General features: G+C 45.3%; 1 protein-coding gene across 2 annotated transcripts; it reads right to left on the bottom strand.

Annotated features, from left to right (window-relative positions):
* Positions 1-174: 174 nt before the first annotated feature.
* INSIG1 (insulin induced gene 1) lies at positions 175-12,747 on the bottom strand. Of its 2 annotated transcripts, none has more exons than XM_003816351.4 (6): positions 12,553-12,747; positions 11,816-12,254; positions 8,826-8,950; positions 8,002-8,168; positions 7,573-7,672; positions 175-2,162 (listed from the first exon to the last, which is right to left on the bottom strand). In XM_003816351.4, exons 2-6 carry the CDS (start codon positions 12,225-12,227, stop codon positions 2,133-2,135), a joined length of 834 nt encoding a protein of 277 aa, XP_003816399.1. In that variant the 5' UTR covers positions 12,228-12,254; positions 12,553-12,747; the 3' UTR covers positions 175-2,132. The 2 variants fall into 2 exon arrangements, with proteins under 2 accessions (XP_003816399.1, XP_008967677.1); XM_008969429.3 differs by having other exon boundaries at positions 12,485-12,727.
* Between the last annotated feature and the right edge of the window lie 478 nt (positions 12,748-13,225).

Below are 13,225 nucleotides of genomic sequence, written 5' to 3'. Positions count from 1 at the left end.
TGGAACCAATGTCCTGTGTATACTGAAGGATGATTCAAATACTTCCCAAGAGGTTGTGTCAAAATTCAGTAAAATTTGAAGAACTGCAAAATATTTCTCCATTACAAATTCTAACATCCTACACAGAGAACACCACCCCAACTGTTTTTTAAAAAGCAAACATAAATACAACACTTGGTTTTGAACCTTTAATAAAAGTAAAAAATGAATGCAAAAAGAACACAATGTTGAAAACTTAGTATGAATGTGAACCTCACTAGATGTTCAAATCTGGTAGAGTGCAAATTTTGTTCATACTATTTTACATTTTTACAAACTCAAATCACTTTGGTTCATATATTTTCTATAAACTATTGGCAAAAAAATCTTCAAATTTACATTCTTTTGGCTACATTATTTCTAACAGATATAGATTTACTTCCGGTTTCGGAGAGAAAGACTTACTGTGTGTGCGTGATCAAGTCTGTTTTAAAGATTCACTCGCTGCTTTCATCTAATAACTTCTGGTTTTTCATAAAATGCTGACATCTTCATTGGAAATTTTTTTCATGTAACTGTTTTCATTTTCAGAAAATATATAAGGGGGTCATTCCAAAGTTCAGAATGATCCTATTTTTTTAAAAAACAAAATTCCTCTAAAACAAATTACCTCCAGGAACTTAAAATTTACTCCAAGACATTTCCCTCAAAACAAAGCAAAAAACCCCAGCAAAGATCGTTACATACACAAAACCAAACACAAAGCCCAGCGCTCACAGGCAAGTTCCTCTCAGCTTCCATTCTGCTGACTGGTGGCTTCCATTTAAAAGGAGTCTTTTAATCAAGCCACTTTCACAGAATTTAAAACAAACCAAACACATGTAAATTGCAAAATACAAAAAGGTAAATTTATAAGTAAAAATGACTAAACCCACAAAACTGGAGTATTTCGAAGGTTGAGGGTTCAGTGGAGGGTGTAACACGAAAGGAACTTCACAACTGAAAGAAATCATTGCCGAGTTTCCTCCAGGCAGCACTGAAATGAATGGAGAACCTTCTCTCGAACATCTCACACGTTAAAAAAAATAAATATTTAAGAGATACAAGGCTCAGAGTGGTTTTCATATACATTGCACTTGAAGTTTAAGACCCAATACTTGCAAATTAGGTCTGGTATGGTCTATGCCATTAGATGAATACATTGTGCTCACCAATATCATTGACTAGAAACACCACACGTTTAATGCAGTGCCATATGCACTCTCCTTTTTACAAGGCAATCACAGATTGCAAATCCCATAGGGCTGTGGCAAAAAACAGTCATCTCTATTCTGTCGTAACAAACAAACAATTTTGGCTCACTAAGACTGAAATACATGGCAGACAGGTATTCATTCTTAGATGATTATGGATTTCGAAATAAACTTCATAAACTGAGGTGAAAATTCCAATATATCGCAGTGTGGGAACCAAGACTTTTCATTGCCTTTTGCTCAGTAAGATTGTCTACACAAACTGCCACGGGAGGAATGACAAGCAGTTGACCCACTGGTGATACACACACGTGTGACCGTGTAAACACGCCACTGCAGGACGGACGAGCGTGACCGTGAAGCGTGACCACGCCGCGACCCCACTTAGAGTGTGACCTCTCTATAATCACTGCTGCTTTTGTTTTTTTTTTTAAACACAGCCCTATTTTTAAAAATCTTTTGGATAAATATTATTCCTATTACACCATACTTCATGTTTGTTAAGCACCATCAACCTACCTCCTTTGGGCACTGACACAAAACTGAGAGTTGGTAATTGAGTCTTAGTTCAAGGCTTTGAAATACGGCAACTTGTTTTAATCACATGAATGAAATCGAATACTTGGGAAACTGCCACCTGCCTGAACCCACGTAGCCTGGGCAGAATGCTCCAGGGCACAGACAGGTGCCAGTGCGGGCAGTCAAGGGAAGACTTCAGGGTAAGTCATCATTCTCCACCTCCCTATTCTAGACTAGGTGAAGAGTTTTTTCCAGGAGTCATTTGTACAGTCAGCCCGATCTAAATAGATTATTTAAGAAAAAAGATAATCTTTGTCATAATCCACAGTCAGATTTTCTTCCAAAATCTTCCTTGCTCTCAGAATCGGTGGTTTTGAAGACTCAATCACTATGGGGCTTTTCAGGAACACCCTATGTGTAGAAAGGAAAAAAAAAAGGAAAGAGAAAATTAGCACTAAATGTATAAATATTTTAATTACCAATTAAGTAGGTCCTAACATGGGAAAGACTGACACTTTCTTTGACTGAAGCAACAAGATTGAGAGGTGGGACATGTGCAGAGAACTGGAGCCCGAGGCCAGCTCTCCCATCTCCCCTGCGCCGTCTTCATGGCTCTGGCCCCGTGAGCCACAGCTCTCACCTGCAAATTTAGGATAATTCTCTGCCTCAGGTGAAATTACGCTGCTGAGGCCCTTATATAAAGCCTGTTATATAAGTGTAAGATATTGGTGAAAGTTTAACTAAATTAATATCTATATAAAGGAAACACCCAATTTTATCAAAGCATGGTGATGCTTAGGGTATGATAGGTTCCTGAAAGTTCTAACTGCAATTTAAGGGATTGAACCTTTATCTGAAGGGAGGTTTCTGCCACAAACCTTTATTAGTATCTGATGCCTGTGTTATAACCCACCTTACCAGCAGTTTGTTGAAACAGACATTGGAAATAGGTCATGCTTTGTAATACTGAAGCTCTGTGTGCCCTCAATTCACACAGAGCTTCACAGTTGGGAAATCCTTTCTACATGTTCTTCCTCATCTGACCCTCCCAGAGCTTCTGAGAGGTAGACACTACAGTTACTACTATGACCAGGCACCTCAGGGTAAATTCTCAATGGAGAACAGTATTTCACTGATGAAGAAGCAAAGCCAGAGAGATTAAATGACCTTCCTGAGGCCACGGAGCTTCTGCTAAAGGGCAAAAGAGAAACCTCCATACAGATTTTTCTTCCCTCAGAATCGTGACTTCCCACGTTACTTAATTGCCCTCCACTCACTTTAAGAGGAAGGAGCTGAGCTCCTCACCTTCAGCAATGACGGAGATGACTCATCCAGAAAACAGCAAGAGCCTCTCATCTGAACAGACAGGTAAGAAAGTCATGAGTCTGGGTTGAGTCACCCAGGTATGCCAGTTACTGCCCTGGGGACTCACACAATAAGATCTTCTAGGAAACACATGCTTTTAGGAACTGATGATGTGAAAGCACCGCCAATTGTTAGATACGAACACTGGGAGGGTTCTATACAAACTGCGGTGAGAAAACAAAAGAGCAAACTCTTGGCAGCAACCTGGAAAGAAAACTGGTCATCACATTTGACTCCCTGTTCACTAATGTGCTGATAAATAAATGGGAAGTGGACTTTTAGAATCCCTGGTCGACAGAGGCCACAGGGAGGCCTGGCAAAGACGCCAGAGACGAACGACAGCCAGCCCGGGCGGACCTGACACGTGGCACAGGGACTTCCAGCAATGTTGCCTAATGGTGGCACATTGTAAATGGCAACCCAGACACCAACACAGGCTGCTGTAAACCTACTTCCAGGGTGAAGGCAGGTGCGAGCTATGTGTTGAAAGGGCAGTGTGGTATGCTAATGAGAAGCATGGTGCCACGTCGACCTCTGCCACCCACTTGGCCAAGTTGTTTAATCTTCCTAAGCTGCAATTTCCCCTTTTAAAAATGGGCTAATAATAGTTTCTACTTCAAAGACTTGTGTTATGAGGACTAAAGTGGCTAACAATGGAAACGCTCAGCACAATGCCTCCTGTGCAGCAGTAAGAGCCCAACAAATGTAAACCCTCAATAACAATAATAGTATTATTATCATTAGCAGCTGAATTGGGTCAATCAAAAACAGGAACGGCAAATCAAATCCCAAGCTGACACTGAGGTAGGCGGGACTCTGCCTCCAGGTGGCCCAGTGGGGCCGGGCAGTGGCAGCAGGACAGGCTTGATTGCTGTTAGCAGTTTGCAGCTTACTCTTGAGAAAGGACTTGAAGCTACAAACAGCAACAACTACAAGTTCTACAAATGATGGTTACAGACTCATTTTCTTTTAAACATACAGGCTGGGCCGGGCGCGGTGGCTCATGCCTGTAATCCCAGTACTTTGGGAGGCAGAGGCAGGTGGATCACCTGAGGTCAGGAGTTCGAGACCAGCCTGGCCAATGTGGCGAAACCCCGTCTCTACTAAAAATACGAAAATTAGCCAGGTGCGGTGGTGGTCGCCTGTGATCCCAGCTACTTGGGAGGCTGAGGCAGGAGAATCACTTGAACCTGGGAGACGGTTCAAATGCAGTGAGCCAAGATTATGCCACCGCACTTTAGTCTGGGTGACAAAGCAAGACTCCGTCTCAAAAAAAGTAAAAATAAAAACAAACAAAAAGCAAACACAAAAACCGTAACAGGCTGATAACAAATGTTTCTGCTGTATTTTCGGACACAAAGGACAACGGCATGTGGGGGGGAAATACCACATAGAAAAAGCTAGGAGACCATATAACTTGAAGCAAAGCCAACTTGTAACTTTTGAGCATGGTTATTCTTGCAAGTAACTATGTTTCTTCTTAAGGGAGGGAAGCATAAGTTAGAACAAAGGCATCTGAAGAGAACTGAGACAGCTAAGAAGGAGAGGGTGTCGAGTGCACTGGGCAAAACCATCAGCACCAAACACAGACCTCAAATTACCCTGGATCTGGGCGGGTCTGGTCCCGGTGCTGAACTGAGCCTCGGAATCTCTTCACCTTCAGACTGTCATCAACTTCACTCTCGTCATCTCCCTTCACAAAGCCTTACTTGGTGTAGGTTTCAACCTTAAACCAATAGCTCTTAGACACTATCCCTGGAACATTCAGCCACTTCCATTTTGTGAGTCAACAGTATGACAAGAGTGGAATGTGGGGAAGGCTGCCCTGGGAGAAAACACGCACCACGAATGCGACCTGGGGCACAGCGTGAGGAACGGATGCAGCAGGAGGGAGGGGACTGCACTGTGAAGCCCCTGGGCCATTTCCGGGGCTTGATGGATGGAAATGAGTTTGCAAATTTTGAAGAGAAAAAAGAGTAACAGTTGGCATCCAGAGGTAAGGATTTAAGTATTTATGAATAAAAACGGTGGTAGGCGGGTTAGGCTTAGAACCTCAGAGGTCAGTTTCATGTGATAGCCCAGTAGGGAAGGGGATTAAGGCGGTGATCTCTCTCCTCCAGTATTTCTTTTTTTTTTTTTTTTTTTTGAGACAGAGTCTTGCTCTGTCGCCCAGGCTGGAATGCAGTGGCACAATCTCGGCTCATTGCAAGCTCCGCCTCCTGGGTTCACGCCATTCTCCTGCCTCAGCCTCCCAAGCAGCTGGGACTACAGGTGCCCACGACCACGCCTGGCTAATTTTTTTTTTTTTTTTTTTTTTTTTAGTACAGACGGGGTTTCACTGTGTTAGCCAGGATGGTCTCGATCTCCTGACCTCGTGATCCGCCCGCCTGAGCCTCCCAAAGTGCTGGGATTAAAGGCGTGAGCCACGGCGCCCGGCCTCTCTCCTCCAGTTTTAAGATACGAGAACATCCAAACATTTTCCCCCAAGCTTAAAGAATAAAAAGGATGAAGAGAAAGCTGAAGTAAGGAGAATTATAATTACACCAACTATCCTATTTTGAGTTATCTTTAACATTTTTTTCTGTAAGCAAAGGAGCACAGCAGGGATTACTTAATGAAACTATCTTCAAAACGAAAATGTTTCCTCCAACCATTTCTAGATGTTTAGAACTTATGAATGTTGTGAAATTTCTACCTCCACCAAAATAATGCTTATTTCTTAAAACCGATTTAAAAAGCCTTGACATATAACAGCACCAACCTATCATACAGAAATAACCAACTCTTTAAATGTTATTCAAGTTGTAGTTATAATGTGTAATTAGTCAATCTGGTTAAGGACAATTTTATTCTAAAAACCTTCTTAGGAATTCTCTCCCAAAGAGTACCGAAACAAAAATCTCAAAGCAAGAAAGCAGTGATGGAGTTGCCAGCTCTCCTTTGAAGACTATTAATGGGGATGATGGCGAATGCATGAAAACAACATACTATTTCCATGTGGGACCATCCGACCAGATTTTTAATATTAAAAAAAGCAAGGCCAGGCTCACGCCTATAATCCCAGTGCTTTGGGAGGCCAAGGTGGGAGGATGGCTTGAGCCCACGAGTTCGAGCGCGGCCTGGACAAGGCAGGGAGATAACATCTCCACAAAAAGCAAAAAAGTTAGCCGGGTATGGTGGCATGTGCCTGTAATCCCAGCTACTCGGGATGCTGAAGCGGGAGGATTGCTTGAGTCCGGGAGCTCAAGGTTACAGTGAGCTATGATGGCACCACTGCACTCCAGAGCTCTGTCTCAAAAAAAAAAAAAAAAAAAAAAAAAAAGCGAGCAAAGTCCTTTCTTCTCCATCATGAGAAATTTGGCAGCAGAGACTCAGTCACCAGTGGAAGACTGCAAATTCTACTTGTAATTACTTCTGGTTTTGTGAAACAGCCAAGTGGTCTTCAAATTCAACTCCTCACAGAAGGGTATCAGCTGGCAAAAATAAATGTACTGTTTTAAAAATAGCATGAGGTACTAAGATAAGTTTTCCCAGAGCTTATCTCCGAGAGCAACAGCTCTAGGTTTTTTTTTTTTTTTTTTTTTTATTTACTTTCTTTCAGCCTGCCAAAGTCAACTCAAAATAACATTTAAAAGTCCACCTCTATGTTTTTAAATTGAAGTGCTAAGATGTCAATTTTTAACTAATAAGAACTGCTAAAGCCATCCTGGAGTTCACTACCTTTCCGTCTCCCTCAGGGGGGCTGTGAGAGAAGCTCTGCGGGGTAGCGCTGCTTTCTCCTGCAGTTGAGAACAGATGCAATGTTCAGGCAGGACAGTCCGTCTACATGGTGACCCGGCCACGTGCAGCGGTGCTCTCATCACCACTTCTCCATGCCCAGGGCCACCTGCCCCACAGAAAGGTGCTGCCTGCCTGAACCAGGCTGTCCCCTTGCCCGCCCACACTAGTCCCTGCCCTGGCCCGAGACAGACTCTGCAGCCTCAGGCTCCGATTTGCTTGACTGTGGACTAAGAGGCCAGCATCATCTGCATCCACTCTGATTTTGTGAAAAGAAACATTAGTGGACTGATGCTCAGGGAGCAAAGTATCACTGCATGAGGTCATCCAGATCTGCTTCCAATGGTGAAGGAGGAGGGGACATTCACACACCAGTCACTTTCTCTACTGCTTACTACAGAAATTTCAAGAATTCAGAACACTGACCACATCTGCAATTCAAAGGGGCAGTGCGAGGGCTCTAGTTCCTTTTCTAGATCAAATATTATGAATTTTCATAATTTAGCAAAGAATTACCTGGGTATCATTACCTATTTTTTTAAACATAAGCTTTTCTCAGTAGTTGTCACTCAAGTCTGAACCAGAATATATAAACGCAAATTTGAATGTATCATGTAAAGGCATTCTATCAAGGTAAAGAGACGCAAGTTTTAGAAGATAATATGATCATTTCACTTACCATAGCTAACTGTCGTCCTATGTTCCCCACTGTGACGCCTCCTGAGAAAAATATACAAGGGAGCCAAGAACGAATATAGAGGAAATCTGGGGATGTATACCTGGAGCGAGAAAAGAAACTGTGCCTTAGCAGTCAGTTTCACCTGGCTCAATTCTACATCACAGATTCTCTGTAGTGGGGATATGCAGAACGCATATCAACCACCCAATGTTACGAATGTTCATATTTGTTTGGTTGTAACTGCTACTACTTGGTTTTCCTTTGCGTTACACTAAGTTATGGATAGCAGCATTTTTGAGAATTTCATGCCTAAATCTGTATCATTCTATATAAAAAACAAATAAAATATGAAAATATCTAAGCTTAGTGGATGTTTTAATGAAAGTTAAGTAAGCTTTCCAAAGCCAATATTTGAAAACACACACTTACTGATAGACACCATTATACACGAGAAACTGCGTGATCAGCGTAGCTAGAAAAGCTATGGTGATCCCCAGCCCAAGGCCACTTCTGGAACGATCAAATGTCCACCAAAGGCCCAAAGATAGGGCTGCTAAAGTCAAGGACAGCTGGACATTATTGGCAAAATCCAATTTCTGGTGATATAAAAGTTAAGGAAAAGTTTGCTGACTCTTATTAAGATAAAAAAACATAAAACCACAAGGGTTAAAAACATGGGTATTTTATTATTGTACCACAGATAATTCACTGTCCATAAAAACTGTGTAATGAGCTAAAGAAAGGATTTGTTGGATACAGGTTACAGTAATCATTAAGATCACCTGAAATCTCCCTGCCATCACTGAGTCAAAAACTTAACCATAAGAATAAACTTGCTGAAAGCTATAAAGTGCTAATATATATTTCTTATATATAAATATATATAATACATATTTATATATATAAATATATATAATACATATTTATTATATATAAATATATATAATACATATTTATTATATATAAATATATATAATACATATTTATTATATATTATCTATATATTTAAATATATATAATATATATAAAAATATAAATAAATATATATTTATTTTGACCATAAAACAATATATTTTACTAGGAAGTCATCGATAGCCCCATTCTTCTTTCTCTTTTTAGTAATTTGAAATGGGTAGGTACCACCATCATGTCTGTATTATGACATGGAGTCATTTGAGTATATAACAAAACAAAACGCTTCAATATATAACCTAAGAAGATACTCTGGACGTAGCACAGAAAATTAAGGATACAGCACTGGCGTGGTTAATGCCAACAAAAACTGCTATGCAGCGCATGACACTGGCCCATTCTCTCTTAAATTTGTGGGGTTCTCCGAGGTGACTGTCGATACAGGGGTACAGTAGGCCAACAACAGCTGTTTTAAAAAAGTTGACAATGTTAGAATACAGCAGATTCAAGTTCCAGAATTTCAACGTGGTCATTAGTAACACAGTACATTACTCAAACCAGTCCTTTTCCTAGAAAAAATTATCAGCTATAACTTCAGTGATTTTATATTCTTGTTCTCTTTGAGTACCACTCCCACAAAATTGTACTGTTTAGAAAAGTTTTTTAAAAATCACTATTATTTAGTGTAGTTGAACATGTCTCAGTAAACACAGGAAGGAATCAAGCAGGGATTATTCATATTAATATGAGCAATATGTAACCTTATATTTAATATCCACATTTGCCTAAAGCACACAGAACTTAAATGACTATGTAGTTCACCTTGTCTTTTCATCCAGTGTGATTTCTATCTTACAATAAAAAGGTTAGCATCTGTCCACACCCTGTCACATCACAGATCTGACACTCCTGCCACCACCCAGTACTGGGGTTGGGCACCTGATGAGATACATATTTGCTGATGTGACTTTGACAGTCTGGGTCACATGCTCCTAGAGTGGCCCTGGAGTTGATTTTCGGGGGTTCTAGCATGTTCTGTAAGAGGCACTGAGCACCTACTGTGCACACATGCCCATGGGCAAGTACGGGGCGAGACAGCCCCACACAGGCTTCGCTTATTCTCCATCTGGTTCCCGCATGGTCAAGCCTCAAGCTGCGGAAAGAACACCAGACCAAGAAGAGAAAACTCAGCCTCAAATCCCAGCTTGCCCTCTGATGGGACGTGGCTCTGCATGTTTGTTTTCTCATGTGTAAAATTATAAGGATTATGTAACTGGGACACAGAGAAAGAGATCACTGTGGTCTGGAATAGTTATTCTTTATAGACACGAACTTGGAATTTGGACAGGTGGGAAGGAATGGCATTCCAAAAGAAGTAAAATGGCAAAGATGAAGGCAGGAATGAATGTCTGTAGGGGGGAGTGGGGTGCCGGCCCGTGGGGTTGGATGCTGGGACACAAGGGTCACTGTGTCCCAGGGCTCTTGAGAACCCTGCAATTGTTTCACCTCAGTCTAGTATGAAAGAAATATACATTTTAGGTTCAACTGAGAAACAAGAAACACAGTTTGCATCAAACATTCAGATAAAAAATGTTCAGTTTTCAATTGATTATACTTCATCAGGTTCTAATTTTGGAGTTCTGAAAAATGGACCCCCCAAATTAACTTTACTTCACTATAGCTTAATAAATAAATAGGTAAAAAACATACTATGAAAAATTTTACTTATGCTCTTGGCTGATGGTTTAAAAAAAAGTAGAATATGAGAGTATGAGAAATTGTCCAGATATTCCTAGAAACCCTTGAGGCTCCAATTACATATACTGAAGGCTAAACTATTTCATTTCTAAGATCAAGTTTTTGGTTAAAGGAAAGAAACTATTCTGCCAAATGTATATGAAACATGGAATTTTAAATCTAGATATAGTTCTCAAAAAATTTTCAATTAGTACAGCCACATAAAGTGTTTCGAAAAACGAAAGAGGATCCCGTCCCTCCGAGAACAAATATGAAAACATTCTACCCACTACTTAATAATTACAGACACCTGTCCTAGTTCTTGAACACACAGCCCTCTGTTAATCTGCTACAAACCTCTTTGCTGCTTGCTGTTTTCAGTGAGTCAACTGAGGCAATGTGTTTCCACAGTGCAGGAGACACACCTACCAAGGCAGCAGGAGCAGTTAGCAACGATGGCTTGGCCCCTTTCTACCTGCGCACCCTTGGATGTGACTTCACCTGTGATTCAGTTTCCACATCTATAAATGAAGCTACACATGGTATTGCTGTAAGGAATGAACATAGCAAAGCATCTGAAGCCTATGGTCAGCAGTCAGCTGACAAACGTCAGCCACAAAGCAAACAGGATGCTCCCTGCACTGCACTGGAGTCACTGACATACTGGTTTGTTTTCCCCACCAGACTCTAAGCTGCTTAAGGATAGGGGCTTGTGGTGCTCACTTTTGGATTAACATTTCAACAGCTTATAGAGTTGAGGTTGCAGAAAGCACCCGACAAGCTCGTTAAATAAACAAATGCTGTGTGACTACAGGAGCAGTAAGTGATCTGCTGAGCCTAGATCGACTCAACATTTCTATAAAAGCGGTTCGATGATAGCCAGGAAAGTCTAGTACACACACCCAGCAGTCCCCGTGTCCACAGTTCAGACTGACCCAGTGTTACGTTGTACAGCATCTATGCTACTGCTTGGGTGTACGAAAATCTAAACGCCGTAAGGGGGTTACTCTTTTCCTTAAGAACGTAATCTACAGAGCTCTAACAGTTCAGGGGGTAGACGGTTTGGCTTCAGACCACAGTTTACTCAGCGACCCGGCAAAAAAAGTGCTGAGAAGTTGCTCCCCTGGCAACCGCCTCCTGAACCCATGTGACGGGTTTGTTTTCAGTTATCCAGCAGGGTAGCATGTTTGCTGCCGCGACCAATGGCCTTTCAGTCCCGCTGCTCACCAGTTCCCCAGGCGGCCAATCCGGGGCGGCTGGCGCGGGATGACAGCTGGGGCTGTACCCGGACGCCAGGAGGGAAGGGCCCTCAGTCAGCTTGGCACAGCACCTGCTCGAACAGCCAATTATCTCCCTGCCTCATCTCCATCACTGTGCTTCCTCAAACTTCAGAGAGCTGTGGCCCGAACCCGCCCTCGGGGGTGCCAGGTCCTCTCTACCCCTCCTTCATTTCTCTAAATCCCAAGACTGGAGATGCACACTTTCAATCTGTGGATAGTTCCAGTTTCAAATGCATGTTTCTTATAGGCTGAAAAGTACTTTCAACCGAAAAGACACCCTTTTTACTTCCAGAAGAACCAGGAGGGGTACTCACCAGCTGCTGTCCCGCAGCAGGGAGGGACCCACCAGGCGGAGGAAAAGATGGTGGCGATCACCTCCTCGGGGAAGAGAGTGACATTCCTCTGGATCTGCAGCAGGTTGAGCACCAGGGCTAGGACCACCCCAACCGAGAAGAGCACGAGGCTCCTCTGCACCAGGCGATGATGCCAGGTGTTGGGGTAGGGGCTGCCGGGCTCGGGGCCGCTCATCGCAGCACTGCGGCCCCTGGGCGCGGGGTCAGCGTCCGGGGCACCGTGGGCCGCCAGCAGGGAGGGCCCGGACACGGAAACGTTGATCATCTCCCCAACCTTGGCCGCCAGCCCCGCGGCGCTGGCTCGCGGGGGGCCTCGGCGCCTCGCGCTGTGCGCACGGGAGCAGCTCCAGAAGTGGTCGTGCAATCTGGGCATCGGTCACCCGCGTCCAAAAGGCGCTTCCTGGAAGAAGGGGGTCATCAAGTTCACTCAGAAGAGACAAAGAGCGAGGAAGGCCTCGCGGGACGCGAACCCCGGCACCCAGGCCAGGCGGCAGCGCCGCCTCCCACGTTAGACCCCCGGGCGCCCGCCCGGGGCCAGCGGCGGACGGGACCCGCGCTCACAGCGAGCAGTACCCCCGGCCCCAGCGGGACCCGCGTCCCAAAGACCCAACGGGGCCCGCGCCCGCCTACCTCCGGGGAGGACCGGCTGCTGCGCGACCAAAGCCCGCCCGCGACCCCTATCCCAGCCGGCCGCGTACCTGGCCGAGAGGCGCCCGCCCGCCGGCTCTCCGAACGGAGGCGGGGCGGGGGAAAGGAGGAGTCACGGCCCGGGACGGCCCCAAGTGCGGCCGCAGCGCCTGGCGGGCGCGCGGGTTTATATGGCGGGCCGCGGGGCCCGCATCACGTGAGCCTGCCCGGCCTACCCGCCGCCTGCGCGCACCGCCCAGGGGCGTGGCCTGAGCTTGCCCCGCCCCGCCCGCGAGCCCGTCCGCACGCGGTCTGGTGAGGCGGCCGCAACCAATGGGAGGCCGGCGGCCCATATGACGTGCACACACGCCACCGCCGGCCCGCGCGCGCTCGGGCGGGAGCCTCGGCACGGACTGCGGGGCGCGTGGCGGCTGCGGGGCACGCGGGCCCGAGCGGGACTGGCCGGCTGCGAGTGGGCGGCCGCGGAGCTGGGGCCTGGGAGGGGACGGTCCTGCCGGGAGGAGGCGGAGGCAGGACAGGGTGGGGTTGCGGGCCCGGCGCCGCCCCTCCCGGCTCCTGGCTCCCCTCGCCTGGTGTCCCGCGCCTGGCCGGGAGGCGGCGGGTCTCGATCGCGCGGGCCTCCCTGGAGGGGCGCGGGCTCTGGCGGCGGGGCCGGACCCTGCTCAGCGCAATGGCTGGCTTGCATCCTTGGGTGATTTTTTCGGGCCCCTTGTGGCCTTTGCT

The sequence above is a fragment of the Pan paniscus genome, chromosome 6 (genome assembly GCF_029289425.2).
Source record: "Pan paniscus chromosome 6, NHGRI_mPanPan1-v2.0_pri, whole genome shotgun sequence".
NCBI classification, from domain to species: domain Eukaryota; kingdom Metazoa; phylum Chordata; class Mammalia; order Primates; family Hominidae; genus Pan; species Pan paniscus.
This window is presented reverse-complemented; position numbering and strand designations above follow the sequence as displayed.